General features: G+C 51.9%; 1 protein-coding gene across 1 annotated transcript in view; it reads right to left on the bottom strand.

The window, feature by feature from the left end:
• Positions 1–9,760: 9,760 nt before the first annotated feature.
• Positions 9,761–22,006, bottom strand: part of TRPC7 (transient receptor potential cation channel subfamily C member 7) — a 143,359-nt gene continuing 131,113 nt past the window's right edge. Inside the window, exons 9-12 of the mRNA XM_032628614.1 lie at positions 19,831–20,052; positions 19,111–19,191; positions 12,032–12,107; positions 9,761–10,052 (exon numbers count right to left, since the gene is read on the bottom strand). Of these exons, the coding sequence (XP_032484505.1) occupies positions 9,883–10,052; positions 12,032–12,107; positions 19,111–19,191; positions 19,831–20,052 (549 nt within the window). The 3' untranslated portion in view covers positions 9,761–9,882. The remainder of the gene's footprint in view (positions 10,053–12,031; positions 12,108–19,110; positions 19,192–19,830; positions 20,053–22,006) is intronic.

The raw sequence follows: 22,006 nt of genomic DNA, 5'->3' as shown, positions 1-22,006 counted from the left end.
AGTGCTGAGGTTTTTGAAAATTTTTCCAGTGACCATGTTTGCTTATTTAAATGAGAATAATAATGTTTTAAAAACTGTAATTTGCTTTTTTATCTCTCTCCCCTCTCTGGGGTCCTCGTTCCTTAAGTGCCTCATCCATCACGCTTCCTTCAGCCCCTCTGAGCCTCCTCCCTGCCCCGACCTGGCAGGCACTGGCTGAAGGTGGGGCTGGAGCCCAGGAGGGTAGCGGCCCTAGTCAGGAGTCCTGGAGTCATGATGACACCGACAACACCGTCACCAAGGACACTTTCCCGTCCTCTCTGCACCCACTTGAGAGGACAGCCAGGGTGGAAGAGATACTCTCATCATTTTTGGCGTTGGGGAGATTGTCTCTCCTCCCCCACCCCAGGTAGGAGGGTCTAGGCTGGGCTCTGCTGAGCCAGAGGGTGAGTGGGCTGGGCCTTTCTACTGTCCAGACTCCCAAATGACACCCTTTCTCAGAATCTGCTCCTCGGGCCCCTCAGAGCCCTTGCTTGAGAAGGCCCATGTGGGCCAGTCAGGCCATTTGGAGAGAAAGGGAGAAGATGACAAGCCAGTGGGCCCCTTTAAGGCATCCCTGCCTGGGACGGGGGCCGGGATGAAAATAGAGTGGTGTCAGAAGCAGGGCGTAGTGAGCTGGAGGGAGAAACGTGCTGATTATGAAAGATCGAATTACCTGGGTCTAATTACAAACACACTTAGGCAGCACATTTCTTCCTGATACACAACAGAAGTGGCTCAGATTCTATCACAAAGAGTCGGAAAGGGTGATAAAAATAAAAAATGGATCTCAGCCCGTGTGTCTTTCCCCTCTCTCCCCCACCCCCCAATTAGTTGTGGTGGGAAGAGAAGTGGACCTCCCCCCGACCCCCAACCAACTTGCTCAGCCTGGTGGGAGCTTGGAGCGTTCTCCCTGCCATTTCTGTTGGCAGAACCCGCCTGCATGGGGATGGAGGAGATGGAGGGATGAGGGGTCCCTCCCAGGTGATCCAATGCCAGGACATCCAGGAAGCTTGCTGTCCTCACTGGGGCAGGTTGTCAGCTCAGGGCTCTGCTCTCTGACTCCAGGTGGGCCCTGAGATCCCAGGACAGAGGCATCTCTCTGCCTGTGCCCCCGTGCAGCCATGACATTTCCTCACCTCCAAGAGACAGGACACCAAATCCAAGCAAGGCCATCCCTGGAGAATGTTATTACCCAGCCCCTGTTAGTGTTTCCAGTCCCTTTACTGTGTTTTCACTTCATAATGATGCTGTTTGATAATGGTTATGCAACACGGGATAGAGTGGGGTTGAACTGCCCATCCCTACTTTTTTTCTTAGTGCCTCCAATTCTTTATGCCCCATCTTCTCTACATGTCCAAATGTTACACATCCTTCCAAAACTTCACCTTGGTGAAGACGAGAGAGCTAGCAAGAGCGCTAGACCACGAGTGCCCATCAGTCAAGCAACGTGACAACTAGACTGTTTGGCAACGGGGCTTCTGTAGCAATGGCGTCCACATACAGTCGACCCTCAGGAGCATCTTAAAATATAGATTCCTAGGCTCACTCCCTGTCTGGCAATCTATAGTATCAGCAAGTGTCCCCAGGGATTCTGAGGCAGGGAGTCCTAGGACTGCACTGAGAAATGCTCTGAAAGACTTGTCCCTCCTGCCCCAGGCTGCCTCCCAGGACAGGGCTTCTACACATGTTGTCCAGCCGAAGGGCACCCCTCCCATTCACCTGTGTTCCTGGGCACCCACCCTGCACCCAGTCCCGTTCACCAGGCTCAGGGGCCCCGGGGGTTGAACTTCCACTCAATGGGACCCTTGCATCGCATAAGCTCTTTTCTATGCAAAGAGGATAACAAATCCTGCCCTGCCCACCTGGCTGGGTTGTTGTTTTAATTGAGATAAGGGATGTGAAAGTGCTCTGAGAGCTGTAAGGCTGGGAATCGAAGGGAAGGTTATCTGTGCCTGCTAGGCAACGATTCACTGACTGTCTTGTGACATCGCCTCTGTACTGTCCACCACGCCTATTAAAAATCTCACAAATCTACTTAACCACTCCCAGCCGAGGGCTTGGCTTCGTTGACTGGCTGCATTCAGCTTGTTCAGCAAAGCCTGCCTCCTTCCACAAGATGGCCAGAGCGGCGTTGTTGGTTTCTGTTGGTGGACAGAAACAGGATTTCTTCCCAGGTGGAGCAAAGCTGACCTGGGTAGATGGGAACCCACACTGTGGCTTCATTAACACTTGCTGCTGACTTGTGTTCTTGGGCTGTTGATTGAGGCCCCAGGAGTAAGTCATTCTCTTGGGGTGAATGGGTAAGATTCCTCTCCTCTGGTGGGGGGACCATGCTTCGGTTCCTTTGTTTGAGTTATCTACCGCTTGGGTGAGACGCCACCTCCAAACTTAGTCTTAAAACAACACTCTATTGTTTCCCGTGATTCCGTGGTTGACAGGCTTCAGCTGGGCGGCTCTGCTCCCCGTGGCTGACCCGCTGCCGAGCCCACTCTCAGTTGGGAGCTTGGCTCCACTGGAAAGGACCAGAGGCTTCTCACCCTCCCAGGTTTCTCTCCACGGCGTCTGCACGGTGAGTTGTGGAGCCGAGCTTCTCCACGACGTAGCAGCCGCCTACCACGAGGACGAGGCCCTGCTTCCGGAGCCACTGCTGGTGCTCAGCCGGACCCCCCGAGTCACAGGACCAAGCCTAGCGTCCACATGGGAGGGGAAGAAGCAAAGGCAGGCGACCCCAGAGGCATGCGTCCTGGGGGCCCCTGATGTGCTAATTCCCCACAACCTCACTTTCTTTCTTGGGAAGTCACCCCTGTACATCATAGAAGAGGGCAGCAGCCAGGCTGGTGTCTACCTGCTCTCTTTCCACTGGCACCAGTGTTGCTGGGCTTGGAGGCCTGGGGTGTAACTTGGGGAAGTTCCAGAGACCCCCGCTCCTGTGCTCTGTGCCAACGGTGGCTTCTGTCCCTGGGCAACCACAGCCTGTACGGAGGAGACTCAGAGGCCCGGCAGGTAAGCAGTTTCTCTGTTACTTTCTGCAGTAGCACAGCTGCACACGCATGCTGCCTCTTGCATGTCAGTTCTGGTCTTCTCTTTCGGGGGGTGGCCTCCGCAGAGGCCTGTGGGAGCCCCTGCACAGGCCATGAAGATGGCGCCACAGACCTCGTCACTCTTCACATTTGCTTGGTTTGCCTCAGGTCTCTGCCGCCAGGGGACCCGTGTGACAGTGTGTGGGGGGCCCTGCCTCCTCTGGCTGGAGAGTGCTGGGAGCCAGATCCCACTCTCACCTCCAAACCCCTCTCCTCATGTCTCTGACCAAGTGGTGGGCACCGGGGGTGACCAGCGGGGTCTTGGCGTGCCTCGGGTCTCTTCAGAGTTGCGGGCACCTGGCCCGGGACCCTGTGGGTAGATGTGCACCTGGGCTGTGTGGGGAGTGACAGTTCCCTTGGTTTCCCCACACATCTGGGCTTTTGTCTCAAACCTTCGGCTCCGTTTTCTGGAAGAGGTCCCTTCTGTTTTACCTCAGGCTGAATCTTTCATGTCCTATGTATGTATGCAGGGAGAGGACAGACTGGAGGGTCTTTAAGAATCAGCAAAATGGTATTTCTACCCTTTGGGAGAAAAATTGAGGATGTGTCCAGAGTGACTAGAATACTGATCTGTACCAGCCTCTCGCTGCAGCCCCAGCACGATGGGAATCGCTCACCTCTGAGTCGCTGCCGTTCACCTGGAGGCTCGGAAGTCCCAGGGTGCAGGAAAACGTCGTGTGTCTTTGGAGGGGGACATCATGAGACACTCTGGCCCCCCGGCCCCATGGCCTTTGCTGAGGCTCAGAATACACATTCTGTTCATGCTTCTTGTGACAGACAGTGATGATGCTGTGAGCATCTTTACGTGAAGACGTGTCTGAAAAAGCAGCTAGGCTCTTAGAACATTCACCTCCAGCCGGGCTCCACAGGCCTTGGGGGCTTCTAATTTAGTTCTGCAGGCTGGGGAGCCACCAGAGGCTGTGGTTTGCTGGGGTGTCTGTCTTGTGATTGATTGGAGCTGAGAGTGAAACCCTGGGGCTCTGTTCTGTTGTACCCTTGAAGTGATCGGGAGTTGCTTCCTCCCTCGAGGAGACTGACCCAGCTCCGGTCTGGGGTGGTCACTGCTCCCCCAGCAGCACCAGTCTGAAAACCCTGTGAGTCACTGGTACAGCTGCTGGGATGCATGCTACTCTCAACGACCTAAGTTCACTGATAGCAGCACAAGCCCCCCAAATCCAATATTGAGTTGTGTTGTTACTTATGTAACCTGAATAGTCTACTTCACCAGCCTGCACCTGCAAGTAAGGCTACATTTCCTATTTAGAGCAGGAACCTCATTAGCCAGAAACTGGTTATCCTCAAACTCTTTGCTGGTTATTTTGGGGGTTTCTGAGTGGTTAGCCCCCCAAACAAGGGTGATAACTGTAGTCACTATGCCCGCTGCCTCGGCCCGCTTTCTGCTTTGGCCCCCCTTGGTCTCCCCACTACTAACTGCCGGCAAAGCTGTTGAGAGGTGCCTCACTGGGGCCACTGTCCATCACAGAAGTGCCCAGGGTGCCAGTTCTGGATCCTCTCCCGGTCCTGAGCTGCACCCATCACCTGGGCCCCAGAGCAGCCAGTATGTCCAGCGTCTTGTGGATTCACTCTTGAACAGTTTAACCAGATTGATACCATCACCCACCATGTCTTCTTTAGAGTCTCAAGAAGAATAACCCTGACAGTTTCTGGCCCTTGCCCCTCTAACTACAGAAATGCAAAACAGCCCCAGGGGGAGGATGGGGCAAATAAGTCCTGGAGTCATTTCTGTGTTCATCAGGATTCTGAGGATGTAAATGACATCCAGAAACCCAGTGGAAACTAGCATCAACAAACATGAGACTTTATCTGGCAGCGAAGCTGAGAAGGCTTCTGGAACAGCTCCTCAGATGTAGGAAGAGCTTCAGGAAGAAGGGTATCAGGGGTGGGAGTGTGGCACAGCTCCCCTCTCCACCTTTCCTCTCTTCCCTCTCCCTCTTTTTTTCTCCTCTCCCCACTCCCCTCCAACCTTTACTTCTTCCCTCTCCTTAATTTCTCATCTGTGACCTCATTTGCAGACAGCCTGTCTGTGTGGCAGGGAGGGGTCTACTGGTGTCCCAGATTCACATTCCCCTGTGCAGCAACCCTACTGGAAAAAAAGATCTCTCTTTCTCAGTGTGCGCATAGATATCTCAGGGCAGGCATGTGATCGCCCGGCTTGGGGCTGTGTTGGTTTCAGGGGCATGGGGTACTCTGGTAGGTTGTGTTGCGGTTGGGGTGAGATCTGTTTCCAGCCAAAGAGGGATCACAGCCACTACAAAGCCTGCACGCCCGTGCCCTCTCCCACTCCACTCCTGCCTGCCCTGCCTTCCTCTGCTTTATCCACGAGCACACAGGGCCCTGGAGGTGGTTGGGTGGAAGCGGCACAGTGAGCAGTGCTATCTACCCTGTGAGTGTTGAGTCTGCACTCAGACACCTGAACGGGTCCTGGCATGCTTTTATTTGCATAGACGAGGCCTTCTCTGGCCTTCTGCTTCCCCAGCGCACTGCTGGGGCGGCAGGCCGCTGGCCTGGGAGCGTGTGGGGTCAGTGCCACGGGACCCACGGCCTCGTCTGTCAGTGGGCACAGCTGATGGGCTCGCTGGGCCCAGTTATTCCTGAGGCAGAAACTCTGAGGACGTGGAATCCGCACTTTTTAATCGTACTGTAACGAGAGTGCCCTCCACGCCTGTCCCTCCTGCTCCGGGGGGCCCCATCCTTCCCCCTCATGCTCCTGCCTCCCTGGATGCCTACGGAGGGCAGCTGGGTGAGGACCTGGCCTTCCAGCTGTGGTCCCAACTCTATGGCCCTGAGCACTGTTCCTCCACAGGCAGGGCCAGGCTGCCTTGGCCTCTCAGCTCTCAGGCCCTCCCCTCCATCCCTCTCCTGCCCCCTCTGAGGGAAGCAGGGCTGGGTAGGGGAGAGCCCTAGCTCCTCAAACACCACTTCTCTCAAACGTTTTGATTCTTTCCTCAATCCTCTCTCTTCTTTAAAGACTCAGGCCTTTGGGAACCTAAGACCTAGACACCTTTCTTTTTTCCCTGCGTCTCTGTCAATTTTTCCCTGAGGTAAAGGGCCTGGGACATCCCTGTGGCTTGACCGCGGTGGGAAAGCAGAGGGAAAAACCCGGCTCATTTACCTAGGAAGAGCCAGCCAGGCGGCCTCTGCTTCGAGGCTGGGGAACCTCGGAAGCTTGCTGTGTCTGCAGAGAGGGCGGAAGGGGGTTTGCTGCCTGGTTAACCAGCCTGGGTTGACTGAGGTCCGCGTGCTTCTCCTGGAGTCCCTTCTCACTAGTAGATCACCCTTCAAGGGATAAGAGGAAGGGATGGGATAAACATAGAATGGGGCGTGGCCTGCCTGCCACAGGGGGATCAAAACTCTTAATTCCTGTCAGCCCCCCAGAGCCTCAGGCTCTACCCTTTACAGAAGCATTAATGAGTGCTTTCAGGAGTGACAGGCCGTGAGGCCGCTTATTTTTAACCAGACAACGGAGGCTGAGCTCCTGAGTGGGACAAGGTGTCTCAGCCTCCCTGAAGCAAGCAGACCTGGAGGTGTCTGTCCCGGGCTTCCCAGGCCTGCAGCCGCTGGGAGGAACATTTGCAGAGTCGCACCCAGGTTAGGGAATCTCCTTCGGCCTGGGCTGCTTTGGCCAGTGTTTTGTCTCCTGGGCCTCCTTGGGACGGAGGGAGGTGCTCTGTGATGGGCAGAGGAGGCCGGCTGTGCTTTCTCAAGTGTGTGAGCTCTCCTGCTTCAGAAATAGCTCTGGGTACTAATTGGGGGTTTTTGCCCAGGAAGTGTTACTAGGATCTGTCAGGTCCTACTAGGAACCATCGGAAGGTGACAAGTCGCTGGAGACCTTGACACTTAACCACTGGTTACCCAGAAACCTGGACAGGGCCGCCTCTCCGGAGCCCCACAGCACCGGGAGACAGGTTACAAGCATACACTAAAGTTACAGACTAAATAATGACTGTTGTGTAGAGGGCTGCGAGGGGACGGATCGGGTGCTTTGGGAAGTGTGAGTCTGGGGTGGGGGGGTGGTGCCTGGGCCCTTTCTCCTCCCCCTCTCTGTACTTGTGCCTTTCCCAGACTCCGTTCCTCTGTCTCCTGTTTCGTCTCTCCAAGAACTGCTTCTCCTGCCTGGCTAATTCCACAGGAGCCAAGGAAATGGGGGCAAGTGAGGGAGGTTGTCAGTGCCTGGAAAACCACTAAGCCCCTGCCTCCGGCTCCAGGCTGACAGCTCTGCCAGCCCTCAGGCCCAAGGCCTCTCCAGCAGCTTTCCATGAAAGAGACGTCCCTCCCCGCCTCCACATCCCTCTGGCAGCCATGAATCCATTCCTGGACTACCGTCACCCCCCCCAGATGTGGCAGCCAGGGCCTAACGGGCGCTGCTAGTTTTCGTTCCCAGTTTTCAGTTACTTAGTGGGACTTGTTTTCCTTTATCTCCTTAAGGGGCAAATTGGAGACTTGGGTTTGATAGGAAAAGATCACCCCAGGACTTGAAAAATAGGGTTGCCAGCGGCCTCTGGTAGAAAAGGCAGATAGGGAAATTGAATAATGCATCTTAGAAATGTTTATTAGCATTCTGATGATGATAAGTGAGGGATCTGAAAGGAAATCTTCCACAAGTGTTGGTCATTTGTCCCCTGGTTAGGGAGGCCGGTGTGCTTTGTGGGAAGAGTAGTTGATTTATCCCCCATTGGACACATGTGTGTCTCATGCCCGATACTTAGCAAGGGACTTGGGAGATTCTGCTGAAGGGATTCAGTCATCTTCTGCAGGCTTTTGGGGGGTGGTGGGGGTGGAGCATGGATGAGCATTTGAGAAAAGCTGCAGGTATTCTCTCCTTAACAACGCACCCTCACAAAGATAAGCTCACAATTTGATGGGCACTTCAGGATTTGCAGGTTCTTGGAAATCCATCCATGGACCCTCACATAGACCCCAGGTGAGAAACCCCTGGACCAGAGTTTACATCTGTAAGGCCCCCTGCACATACATACACGTGCCCCCGATCCCTGTCGGACGCCTCTGCCTCCTTCTTGCTGAGCACTGGGTACTGGTGCCAGGAAGGCCTGGGTTGGAGTCACATTTCAGGGCAACTTCTCCAGTCACCCATCTTGGCTGCCAAGGCCCAACAAATGTGGGCTTTTTTCCCCCTAGAAATGGGGAAGATTTGGCAAAACTGGGCCTGCATTCCTTATGGCAACAATTAGCTGGGCTTGGTGTCTGTGCCCGCTTTAGGTAGGGCGTGGCTGTCTGGGTTGTCATGGCCTCTTCCCGCCACCTCAATGCTGGGACCAATTCAGTTCTGTTTATCACCCCAGTTGATCTGCACTTTTCTTAGAGCAGAGTTAAGTAAACAGTTTTATCTCTGAAGATATACTGCATATCACAAAACACAAGTCTCCTCATACATATGCATATAGAAAACACTCATATATGCACAGGTACACGCACATACCTGCTTGGCCCATCCAGGTTGTCTGCAAGGCATCTGAATTTGTGACCTGATCCTCTTCCTCCTCATAGGGTTGCTGTGAGGCTTCAGTGGACTGATGCATGCAGAGCCTTCAGCACGGTGCCTGGTACACAGCAGGTGCTCCCTCAGCACATCCAGCTGGTGTTACTAATAAGTGATCCTTGGGGCCCAGTGGCATCTCCTCTAGCCCGCTCAGAATGGGCGTTGCTCGGGACTGGGGCGCCCTCTTGTGCCTGCTCTCCCTACTCACACCTAGGCCCCGCCGGAAAGATTTTAGGCTCCTTTCATCAGGCTCCCCTTCCCCTGCCACTCAAGGGGAGAGCGGGAGAGGTGGGATGGGAGAAAATGTTCCGCTTCCCTCAGCATTTCCTTTGCCTCCTTCCTGACCTTGGGGAGGTTGGGGTCACTAGGTCTGGAGACAGGAGGAGACGCTTGGAGGTGGGGGTCCTGGCTGTGTGACTCCCATGGGTGGTACGTGCCCCCTCCCACTTGCTCCTTCTCCTCCCAGAGCAGCAGAGGCCCAAGGCCACCTCCAGGGAGGACGCAGGACAACAGGAGGGCAGCGCATCCACAGAGGCTTCCCAGGCTATTATGAGGTAATTTTATTTCTTTCCATTTCAGGTAAAAATAGTAAATACAAGATAATTTTAATAAAGGTAAAAATACATCATTTGGATTTTGTCGTTGTTCTCTGAACAGTGCTACCTACAGTACAATTTTTGATTTAGGATTTTTAAACCTTTTTTTTATATAAACAAATAGAGCGATTTTGCTATTAGGCTATCTGTGTTCTCATCTGGCACTTAAGAATAGATCACAGGTCACCTCCCAGTTCCTTTGGATGTATGTGGGTGGTGGGGTGGGAGTGAGCAGGGCTGCATGGGATGAGGCATGATGGCCTCATGAGCCATGAGCCATCCAGGATGGCTTCCTGGATGCAGACAGCGCTGCAGTCTGTGTGCAGTGGGAGGGCACGAGTGTGCATCCGAGATGGCCCTTTCCTGCGCTGGTCACAGGGACATATGTCACTGTGACTGGCCTGAAGGTGTCACATGCATCGGGGGGGCACTTCCTCCCCTCCTCCTGTGGTCTAGTTTCTCACCCAACAGCCTAGATTCACAACAGTTCTGGGTCCAGGCAGGCCACTGGGCTGCAGATGTCAGCAAGGCTGGTCAGGACAGAGCCAGTTGGTCCCCTTAGAGTCCTAAAGGAGTGGCCCAGGACCCCCCCGACCAGAGCTGGTGGCCAGGGCATCCCATCTGGCCTTGGAATGCTGGTAGAAGTCACAGGTGCCGATGCAGGCTGTTAAATGTCTTTGCCCTTGTTCGCCCTCAGGTGGTCTTTGTTTAAGTTCTTTCCAAACTTCTCGCTGAGCTGTTGGATGAGGTCTGCCAGCTCGCCGGTAGCTTGAGATTTCTCTTCAAGGAGCTCATAGCGCAGGCTGGAGATATCTTGCTTGATTTCCTTCAGTTCGCCTGCAAGGACAAATGAGATTTTGGTGAGATGAGCCTGCTGAAGGGGCTCATCCCATAGGCATTTGGGGCGTGCATCCTTCCCACAGAATGTCAGGCTACTGGTCCAGCCCACCAAGGGTGGAGGTGAGGGGATGGGAGCTCTGTTTTGACCTAAATCCCACTCAGCTTCTACTGACGAAGGACCATTCATTCATCTGCTTAAGACCCCTCTCCCATTCCTGGTCATGCTCTCCATTAGGGGTTTGAGGTAGATGGAAGAATCAAGATCAGGGTTGTGAACTGCTAACACTGATTTATCACGGTTGTTAGAATGCTGGTTTTGGAGCCATTAGAAGCAGATTTCAAGACTCTAAGCAACACCCTTGTTAACTGAAACATTTTTTTCTCATTATGCTCCATGTTTTGTTCTGTCGTCTCAGGGAGGAGAAACTCCCAAGTGTCTGAGGACATCAGCTCAGGACAGTGGCTGCGGCTGTGGAGCCAGGCCTCCTCACAGGGGCAGGGTCTGTTCGCACCACGCAAGCAGCATCCCTCACCGGTGCACCACGGTAGGCCTGCCTTCTCCTCTTTCTCTAGCAAGGGACCACAGGTAGGGTCTTGCGCTTCTTTCCACAGCGAACCATGTGGTTAGAAATCCACATGGGCCTGGGCTGTGGGAATCTTCTTATTAAGTACAAAGGGGAGTCGAAAGGTTCTCTCCTGGTTTGAGAGATACTGGACTTGGCTCAAGTGTCACATTAGCCATATGTGTTTTTTAAGTATGCCTTATACACAGAAGATGCCGAGGTCTTAAAGGTACAGTTTGGCCAGTTTTGACAAAGGCATACATCCCCTATTTTTCCCTATTTTCTTTCTATGGGGGCTTCGTTGGGCCCCAGTTTCATGGTGTGATTCTAGTGGCGTGAACCTGGGCAGCCCCACCTTCTACCATCAGGTACATTCCTGTCAATCACGTTACACGCTGTGGGGAGCTGGCTGCCATGACACCCGGCAGTTTTGTATTTGAGACCCAACAGTAGGGGTGGGTAGGTGGGCTGCTGCTCGGCTCCTAGACAGTGTCAGCCCCCGGGGCCATTCGGTCATTGCTGACCTTGAGGCCGCACTGTGGATGTCCCAGGATGAAGCAGAGGGTCACTAAATGACTAGGCTCCTTCCGGAGGCCCCTGGGACCCTGGCAAGGGGGAGACTTCATGCCTTCACTCTTGGAGGAGGCTCTTTCTAGGTGGCAAATTCTTGTCCCAGGTGTCTCATGAAGATTAATTACCTGGTGTATGGTAATTTGCTTTTCATTTAAGAGTAACTGCTTAAAATAGACTGGAAGATAACCCACACAGGGAAAATAATGCAGTTTGCAAACTTCAGTGCACATCAGGATGACCTGGCATCCTTATCACGACGCAGACCCCCAGGCCATGCCGATTCATTAGGTCTCGGTGGGCTCTAGGTCCGCATTTTTATCAAGTGCTTCTGAGGTGGGGGATTCTTTGAGAAACTGCTGGTTGGTAGCTTCTTAGAGCCAGGAAGTTAGGACAGAGCTAGCTAGAACCGGGGCTGCTGCAGAATCTGAAAGAGGTGTACAGTCTGCTGCTGTCTGTATGTGTGCTCAGGGGATGAAGAATTCGGGGCCATCCTGAGCTCCAGGGCCATGAGGCCGACTCACGGCAGCCATGACTGCACAAGGCAGAACAACTGTTGTGAGCGGGGCTCCACGCCCTGTTGCCGGTGCTGAGATGGAGGCGCTACACGCCAAGACTGGGGGGCGGCTTTAAGGTCAGAGCTAAGGGCAGCCCCAGCTGATGGTCAGCCAGGGGACAGAGACCCCAGTCCTACAACTCCGTGGACCTGAATTCTGCCAACAGCCCAACGAGCGTCCCCAGGGCCTCCAGACAGGGACGTAGCCCCACCGCCAACACCTTGACTTTAGCCTGGTGAGACCACGTCTGGCTTCCGCCCTAGAGCAGATGGATCCAATCGCTTACCTTCATTGACTTCGTCATTTTCTCTATCCACCTGGGCCTTCAGGACATATCTTTTTATGAGCCGTTTCATGATTTTCTGAAATGTGAACATAAGGAAGGGATCAAACCAGCCCAGGTCCTGTGCTGTAGGTGTGAGTGCCTTCCCTCCTGCAGGGCGCCTGTCAGCACGGGGGTCCTCCCTTGTCTGATGCCTCACTTTCGAGGGGTGCCCTGCCTAGTGGGGAAGGTTCCAGTATCCCTGGATTCAATACCACTTGAGCCTGGGTTGTGAAAACAGGGTACTCTCAGTGGCAGAAGGCCCAGCCATGGAGAGAGACAGAATCACCTGAGAGCCACGGGCACTGCTTGAGGGTCCTTAGGCCTGCCTGTACCCTGGCCTTTGTGACCTTAGCCCATCATGCCCTCTTCTCGGGGCCTGAGCTCCGAAACACTTTCTTGTATTTCAACAACTGATGCGATCACAGGGCAGTAAGGAAATCTTAGCAGGCCAGTGCCGGTGGAGCTGCCTCCGTCAAGCTGCTGGGCAGGAGAGGAGGTTCGCTTAGCCCACAGTCAGGACCAGGCACGGAGGACCAGTCCACTGTACTTTGGAAAATTCCTACCAGAGGCAGAGGCAGATACAGCCTTGGGAGGGTTGGCCAAGATACCGCTTCCCTGAAGTCTCACCACGTGCCCAACACTGTCAGTCACGCTGGAGGTCCCACTTCTGCAGATTCTATGAGCCAAGGAGGCAGGAACACACAGTTAAGAGCCACCAAGAATAGAGCCAAGTGTAAGAAAGACCGCAGGCGGTGAACTTTGGATTTTGCCAGCTGGTCGGTCCAGGGTTACTGCGATATCGCAGGATTTAAAAATGTTCTGGTGGCCGAGCCTTCTGAATCTGTTAGGAGCCAAGCAGCACCGTGAAGGGGGGGCTTCCCTGCTCCTCGGCATCCCTCCTGGTGACCGACTGGCCTGCTCACTCTGAGGACCGAGGGGACAGAGGTGGCATTTGCTAGGTTGAAGGGCCCCGAATTCTGTCCCCAGCTTTGCTGTGTGAGGTCAAGCAGGTGGCTAAGTTCTCTCTGACTACCTGGGCTCAGGAAAAGCTTCTTGCAAGTAGAAGAGAAGTGAGCTGCCGGGATGCAGAGAGCTGGAGGATTGATCTCATTATTATCACCAACTGGTGGTCCCCTCAGGGCCTTTAATGGTGACAGCCTTGCCAAGGAGGCGTCTCCAGCCCTGTGATTCCATGATTCAGTGTCCCGGGACACTGAGCTCTGAGCCAGCTAATGTGGGCCACTTCTGCCCCTCCTCAGCCCCTGCTGGTGGTCCGCTTGGTTCTGTGGTTTGTGTCGTGCTCTAATTTCAGGCTGAACAGTTCATTAGTGAGTTGCCTTCATGCTGCTGCTTCTCTGAGAGGCCTGGGTCTTGTCCTGTTGGTGGTTAAACTGCAACACTAGATTTCTCACCGATGTTCTCGTAGTCAATAAGGCAGGTCACCTGAGTTTTAAGAATCTGTGCCTTTTGTGGGACTCGATGCTCTTTTCACTTTGAATTGGAAAAACAAAACAAAATCAACTTTGTCCTGAACCAGTTCTCATGGGGGAAAAACCCCAACAAACCAGATACCCGAGTATCTGACATTCTTACTGAATAAGAAATTTGGAAGTATTCTACTGCAAACTTTCAGGCCGACATAAGACATAGGGATCTAGTTAAAGTTTGTTGCCTTTTTAAAGGCAAACGTCAAGAATTAGAGGTCCTTCCATTTCTGGATCCATCAATTAAACAGACTGTATATTTACGACATAAAATTATAAACCAGAGAATGGAAGTGGAGAGCTCCCTTTTCTGTGATGGAGCTGAGCAGAATCCTTTCATAGCTACGGCAGCAGCTGTCATCCTCCTGGTTTCACGTGCACATTGTGTTTTAGTGCAACATGATTAAACAGATGACTTTAAAAGATTTCATAGTATGTGTTTATTATTAAGACAAATTTGTTGAGTACTTCCTGCAGCCCAGGAGTTGTGTTATCCCCCTTGACAAAATGACCTCATGGAATCCTCCCAGAAACCAGGTGAGATGGGGGTTGTCATCTCCATTTACAGATGAGGTCACTGAGGCTCAGAGAGCGAGGTGACTTCTCCAGGGTCACACAGCCAGAAAGTGGCAGATCTGGGATTTAACCAAAATGGAAACCAAAGCTGGGGCTTCGTCCAAGCTTCAGAAAAAGGTTAAGTGCACGATGGTTTTGGAGATGAGATGCAGGAAAGTGGCTCCTGTGGGTCACAGAGGGCTTGGACTACTTCTGGGTACCAGTCTGTCTTTTCCAAAGCACAAGGTCTTTTATGCAAGAAGAAGCCTCAGCTAGATTTCAGAGGATGGATTGTTAGCCCGCAGAAGAGGGTCACTGGTATGTCATTGTCCTAAATGCCCGAGGCTTGCTCTTGAACCCTGGCATGCTTGATCTGAGCTGTGGTTTCTGCAGATCTGCAGCTCCAAGGGGAGAGCAGCAAGGGTTTGCTTTTAAGCGTCTCACCACAGATTAGGATTTTAGAGGTTTAATGTGGAAGCAGAATCGCGTGAGCACGGCAGACGTGCAGGGACCCTCTAACCTTCCTCCGCACCCCAGGAGTGACATGTACCTTAAGCGAGAACAGTGTGACCACCTGTTGGTTGCTTAGAGACTTCATGCTCTGATGATGACCTAGCCTCCCCTCTGGCATATGCATGTTAGACCACTTGGGATCTGTGGGAGCAAGATGCCAGTCTCGTCCCCAGCAAGTCTGAAATGGTTAGAAAATGACCAAAGTTCTCTTAACGTGGATGCTACAGAGGATCTCTGTTTGCAGAAAAGATGGACATCAAAAGCCTCCCCTACTTCACTATGTGGAGGAAAAACATGGTCCTTTGTGATGAGTTTGAGACCCTTCCTGGCCATCTTCCACAGAGTTTTCACTTCATGGAGATAATAAACGTTCCCCAAATTAACACGCCCTCGTCAGTGCCAACTTGGCCCACTTTGCCCTGCGGCATTTAGCAAGTACTGGAGATGAGAATATTCAGTGATCTTACTCAGGAAAAGTAACTAATACTGAGGTGCCCGATGGGTAAGAATGGTTGTGACACTGAGACCCACATCCGGGAGGGAGGCGCACAGTTGCCCTGCCCAGACTCCAAGAGCCAGGTGGCCTCTGGCTGCTGCTGGTGAGGAAGGAATGGAAGGGACCGCTCTGTGCAGCCAGGGCAGCTGAAGACAGAGACAAGGGAGAGAATACACATGCTGAACATGGCAAACAAAGTAGCATCCCGAGGAAAGCAATGCTGCCACCTAGGGACAGAGAAATTGAGGAACATTTGGAAGAGAATGGACAAAATGGATCACAGGACAAGTCATCTGTTAAACTAGGGTTTATCAGACCCCAGAATGGAAGAAATCAGCACTGGTAAGCTGTCTATCCTGTTGGCTTTAATCTCCACAGAAAAGGTCATCTAGAAGGCAAAAAAGAGGACTCCCCACTGGGCTTTGGGGAAGGGATTGCATCATAAAAGTTGGGGCTTTTTTCAGTGATGGACTGTGCCTAGATTCTACGATTCGTTTGTGATGCAGCTTGTCTGCTTTGCCTATGAATGAAATGTATCCTCAGAGACTGAGTATATGAAGTCTGTACACACCCCAACAGGTGGACATGCCAGATCTTGGAACAGGTCAAGGGTAGCTTTGATAGGAAGCACACTTTGGCCATTTTGCTGGTATCATGGTTTTGTTCCATTGTTTGGTCTCATGTCCACAGAGCCCAGATTGGAAAAAAAAAAAAAAATTACAAAAGCAAGGAAGCAATTTTGTGAAAAATGACAATTCAGACCCCTGGAAGCCTAAGAAAAGCAAAGCACAGAGAGCCTCTGAAGTTTGGAGGAACTGCCTTCCCTTATAACAGAGAGCCCTAAAAAGTTGAAGGAATGACAAGCTTCAAATAAACACCCAACCTGCTAAGGTTGAGCAAGCAAGTAGATGCACTAGAGACACAAAGGAAACAAGCTTAACAACTACACACGTGTCAACGACGGGGCTTTTATCTTATCGGGATCAATGACGGGGCTTTTATCTTATGGGGATCGCTCCAGAATGTCTCAGAACCTCGATGGTGAGAGGCTGACAGCATAAGGGCTCCGAAGGCTGTTGGTGCAGCCTGGATGGTAAGAAAGAGGGCGTGAACTGGGTTCCTCACATTCTTGGCACTTTTGGAAGTTGCTTTGAGAGGAAAGCAATACAGCGTGGAAGGCCACCAGTGGGCCCAAGAAATCGGTTGAGCCATTTTTAGATCCCTGCCCAAATCCTTCGTTCTGTACCGGTTGCTGCCCCGTGATAGCAAAAGCACCTTCCGTTCCTAGCTTCCTCCCCACAGGCTCAGATAGAGCTCTTCCCAGGGGCTGTCAGACACAGACAGGGCAGGTTCCGACACTGTGAAGAGGAGTAAGGGGACAGTGCCCTGGCAGCGTGATGGGGTGCAAGAGGGGTGCCCTTCTGAGTCAGACAGATCTCACTTCAACCATCCGTGTGACCTTTGCCACGAAGCCTGAATTCCCTCAGCTGTTCAGTGGGGGTTACAGATCCTGCCTCTCTCACATGCCCTAGTGTCTAGTCTGCTCCAGCTGCCTGTCTGTGTCAACTCAGCGTTTACTCCTATTTGAGCAGATGATAGCTCAGGAAGATGCCCAGACTTGACCTTGAAGGACTGAGCAAGGTGCCAACGTACAAATGCAAGATGCTTTCTGCTCCATCCACTGTCCTCTCAGCCCTCCCCCTCTGACGCCCACTGGCCCAGTTTTTCTGTCTTCTTTCTGGTGATAACGATTTGAATAAGTCGCCCGAGGCTTTTCTTGCTGGATTCACAAAATACAGGGTGAGCCTGCTTTCCCAGGCCATCAGTAGCCTGAAGCTGCAAACCGGCTAATCTGTGTAATCATAGCAGGAAGCTCTCCGGGAGACTGAAGGCTGCAGGGACTCAGCCAGTGAAGATGAAAGACAGAAATGGGATTGCTCAAGACTGCTCTGGAACGGGGCCTCGTTCATAAGGGATTCATCCTCGGTATAGACATTCACCACATCAGCTGCCTTCCTCGATGTCAGCTGCTGATTCTCAAAACCCAGGAGAGATCTGGCCCTAATCCATTAGGGTTTTCTTTTCTTTTCTTTTTTTAAAATAATTTATTTTATTTTTGGCTACATTGGGTCTTCCTTGCGGCACGTGGGCTTTCTCTAGTTGCGGCGTGCAGGCTTCTCATTGCGGTGGCTTCTCTTGTTGGGGAGCACGGGCTCTAGGCGCGCCGTCTTCCGTAGTTGTGGCACATGGGCTCAGTAGTTGTGGCTCGCGGGCTCTAGAGCACAGGCTCAGTAGTTGTGGCGCACGGGCTTAGTTGCTCCGCGGCGTGTGGGATCTTCCCCGGGCCAGGGCTCAAACCTGTGTCCCCTGCATTGGCAGGCGGATTCTTAACCACTGCGCCACCAGGGAAGTCCCTGCTAGGGTTTTCTATCTTTTCTGTGGCACAGATAATCTCTACTTCTCTCCGAGAAGCTAAGAAATAAAAATCCTTCCCCTGACCAAAGGATTTGTCCTGTAAAATAAATCAAAGCAGATCAAACTGGTCAGGTCCAATTTTGTGCACAATTAAAGACAAGACTTGCCCTTTGCCAATTTTTAGCCCATGTCATCTGTTAAAACTATAAGTACTATGAGGGATGAGCTGTTTCTTAACTGTACACTTAACTCCTCCTAACTGCACAGCTAGCTTCTGAAATATGGATGGAGATTCAATTAGAGACCTGTGTCTGGAAGATACTAAGTCTGTAATGGCTCCCTCGGGGATGGTGGCACCAGGGTCATATCACCTTGGCCTGAAGGAGCACTCAGGACAGCTTCAGATTTACACCTGATAGGAGATGGTCAGCATGGGTAAAACTGCTGGTCATTGGGAGTGGGCAAGCAAGAAAAGTATGGCCTGCACTTTTATAATCAATAACCTGTAATAACCATTTATCACTGGCTGATGCAAACGGATACAGAGATTTTGCATTAATTTCCAAAAGCAAAGCAAGATCTGTACGCACATAAGTTCTCCTAATTTTTATAACAACAGACTTTGCCTGCTGGCAGTCTAAGGTCAGGTGCTTACTGGAAACATCAATATCCACCTGGTTGCTTAAGACAGATCCCTGGGAGCCATCCTGCGTGCCTGCCTCTCCCTACCCGGCGCCCGCTGGTTTGCATCACGTCCCTTTGGCGATGCATCCCAAACGTATATTGAGTCAGTCAGTCTTTCTCCCTCACCCTTCTCACACTCCAAGTCGCCATTCCTTGTACCTGGGTGACTGTCACATCCTCCTCACTGGTCTCCCTGCTTCCACTTTTGTCCTCACCTGTCTCTTCTCATTATAGCAGTTAGGTCGTCTTCTTAAAGCATAAATACAATTTTATCATCTTCTCCTTCCCCCCAAGTTAAACTCCTCCCACTGCCTTCCTGGGTACATCAGAGTGAAATCCACCTCCTGACCTTGCTCCAGGCCCCTGATTTGGACTCTGACCTCATTGCCCTCCCCTCTCCCCTACTCAGAGCTCTAGCTGCTGTGGACCCACCAAGCTTCTCCCCTCTAGCTTTTGCTGGTGCTCTTCCTCTGCCTGGAAGGCCCCACGTGGCTGCCTCCTTCTCATCTCTGAGGTTTTAGCTGACTGTCCTCTCCTTGAAGATACATCCTCTGACAGCCATATCTAAGCAGGGGCTCCCTATTTTTCTCCATTTTAACATCTGATTGTTTTCTTCTTGGCACTTTTATCAATTTGAAGTTACATATTTATTTGTGCGTTTACTTGCTCATTGTATCTCTCCCTCTATGGACTGGAAGTGCCAGTAAGATAGGAACCATGTCTGTATCCCCAGGAAGCAGCATGGTGCCTGGCATACAGTAGGCACTCTATAAGTATTTGTCGAATGAAGGAAGGAATGAAGCTGTGTTCTGGGGGGAGTGACACAGCCATGTGACTAAACCGGTGTCTGAATGGAGTCTGCTTCTGCCCATACCTGGGAAAGGGGTGGTTACCTGATATCTGGTGGGCTTGCTGTAAGTGTTATTTGCTGTCAGGTTTTCAGAATTCCTCATGCCAGCCTGGTAGCGAGTCTTCTAAGAAAAAAAAAAAAAGAAAATACATAATATATAATACATGATACACGATTGTACATACACACATGCTAGGACTCGAACAGGACCTGCATACGGGGCTGTCTCTAAAATGAGGACCCTCAGGAGGTCACTATACCCACTGCTGCTTGGCTTTCCAGAACGTGTTCCTGGGGCCTCTAGCTCTGTAGAATGTCAGTGGGTTACAAATTACTGTTTGGTCAGCTTTGTTTGGAAAGCACTCAGTTAAAGTGATGTGGGTGTCCTTCCTCCAAGACTCCCCAGAGATTTTAATATGCTAATAATTGAGAATCTCCAGGAGCGGGAGATAATGGGCAGGGAACCTTTCTTCCCAGTCATCATGATCCAGATACTTTCTGGGAAGAGCTAATCTGCTTCCGAGTCCACTAAGGAGTCCCTCAGTGGGGTCCCGGCTCGGCCCGCAGGAGGAGGGGCACTACGGCCGGCCGGCTGCCCCTGCTGGGACTGCAGCTTTGCTGATGCGCTGGCTGATTCTGGAAAGCACGGGGTCCCTCCGGGCTCCTGACTTCCCTTGTATCAGGGGCACCATCTGAACCAAACACACAGCTCCCCCTCCCCCTCCTGCTGCCTCTCTAGCCCCATAAGTCCCACACTACCTACCCTGAATTTAGAACTCAGCATGCCCATTTCAAGGTCATTTTCACAGCTTTTGGCCTTAGATTTGCAGAGTTTTATGAGGCACATCTTGATTCTCATTATGAGATAATAAAATGATTTAGGACTTGGCACTAGATTAAAAGGAGCAGGTAGAGTTCTTCCTTCATCAAAATAAGACAGCCAGAGCTTTGCTCGGGCAAACTTCCACTCCACATCTGCATCTTCCTGTGGGGCAAGGAAAATAACAGCACACCATCAGAGGCAGTGCTATCCAACAGCACGTAACGTCAGCCGCAGAGGAGAACCACACAAGGGCATCAAGATTTTCTCAGAGCCACATTATGAAAAGTAAAATGAAACAAGTGAAATTAATATCAGTGATGTTTTTTAAGTTAATCTGATAGATCCAAAATGTTACCATGTAATCATTATAAAAATTATTTATGAGATAGCTCAGATTTTCTTGGCATACCGAGCCCTCGAAATTGGCATGTATTCTACACTCATAGCACATCTCAATTTGGACTGGCCACATTTCGAGTGCTCAGTACATGTGGCTCGTGGCTACCATGTCAGACGCCATCATGTGTTTCCTATTAGAAAGTGTATTTCTCATTGGTCAGAGTGCTGTCAAATGATGTCACGAGGTCTAGTGTATGTAATTCAAGGGGAGCAAACCTGATGAGCTGGCAGCAGGTAGCCTGGCCATGCCCTCTTCCCTGGTGGTGGTGGTGGTAGATTTAAAGCCCAGATCTGTTACTTCTGAGTTGGTGGCAATGCCAGAAACGCTGAGTGGGCCCCCCTGAGAGGTAGCAGGTGTGTGTTTTCTGTAGGGAGGCTCCTTGGGCCCCTGTCCTAGGAGGGCAGTCTGAGGCCGGGAAAGAGGCGTGGGGTTTGGAATCAGCTAGACCCCTACTAGCTGTGTGATGTAGGCAGTGGTCTTGGGCTCGCTCCTCTGCTCATGGTGATAGCCTGCTTCCCGTAGCCCTGAGGTCGGCACTGAATATGTGCGCTGTGGGCAGTGGGCTTTTCTCCACACAGGCCCGAGCTATACTTCAAGGGGTCCACATGAGGCTGCTGGGATGTGCCAGGAGAGTATAAGGTCATTACCAGCAGGCTTGCTTTTACTGAGACCCCATCAGCACCTGGCCTGCTCTATGGGGACATGCTATACAGGTCGTTTAGACTGGAAGCTTTGTGAGGACAGGGGTCGTTCCTGATCTCGGCTGTACAGCAGAGAGGTGTGGGAGGGACTGCTGACCTGAGAGGAAGGGTGATGCAGTGGAGAGAGCACAGGCTCCGAAGCCTGGCTGGGTTCAAACCCTGCCTCTGTTCCTTACTAGCTGTGTAACCATGGCAGGTGACTTAGCTGCTCTGGGCTTCAGTTTCCTCATCTGTAAAATGAGGATAATAATACCTACCTCATAGGCTCTTGTGGGAGTTAAAGAAGTTAATGCGGGAAAAACAATGTCAGATACTTAGTAAACCCTCAGTAAGTATTATTTATATCTCCATAACTTAATACATTGCCTGATGTTCAACCTTCAGTCACTCAGCAAACCTCCTACTGTGTGCCCACCTAGTGCTCACCTACTGTGTGCCTGGCCTGTGCTAGGTAGGTATTGGGGATGGCAATCCTGCCCTCCTGGGACGCGCAGCCTGGCCAATGACACGAGTATGTTAACTCATCAGCTCTTTGTATCTAGAGCTGGGCTAAGAGCTGGGGGAGGCCCTGGGTGCTGGGGGTCCCGCCCCTGGGGGTCAGGGAAGGCTGCCCTGAGGGCTAGCATTTGAGCTGAGATCCAAGGGGTGAGTAGTTCTCAACCAGGTCAAGTGCGGGTGGGCTGGGGTGGAGAAGAGTAGCAGTTAATTAGTGGAGAGGCAGTGAGAAATGTAAACAACTCTTTGTAGGCAGTAAAGAGCAGGAGACAAAGAGGTTCAGAGCTGGAAAGTGAAATGGAGGGAGGATTGTTTGTAGTTACTTTTTTTTTAAAGATCAAGAGATGGGACTTCCCTGGTGGCACAGTGGTCAAGAATCCACCTGCCAACGCAGGGGACACTGGTTTGAACCCTGGCCCGGGAAGATCCCACATGCCGTGGAGCAACTAAGCCCGTGTGCCACAACTACTGAGCCTGTGCTCTAGGGCCCGTGAGCCACAACTACTGAGCCCCCATGCCA

The sequence above is a fragment of the Phocoena sinus genome, chromosome 3 (genome assembly GCF_008692025.1).
Source record: "Phocoena sinus isolate mPhoSin1 chromosome 3, mPhoSin1.pri, whole genome shotgun sequence".
Taxonomy (NCBI): Eukaryota; Metazoa; Chordata; class Mammalia; order Artiodactyla; family Phocoenidae; genus Phocoena; species Phocoena sinus.
This window is presented reverse-complemented; position numbering and strand designations above follow the sequence as displayed.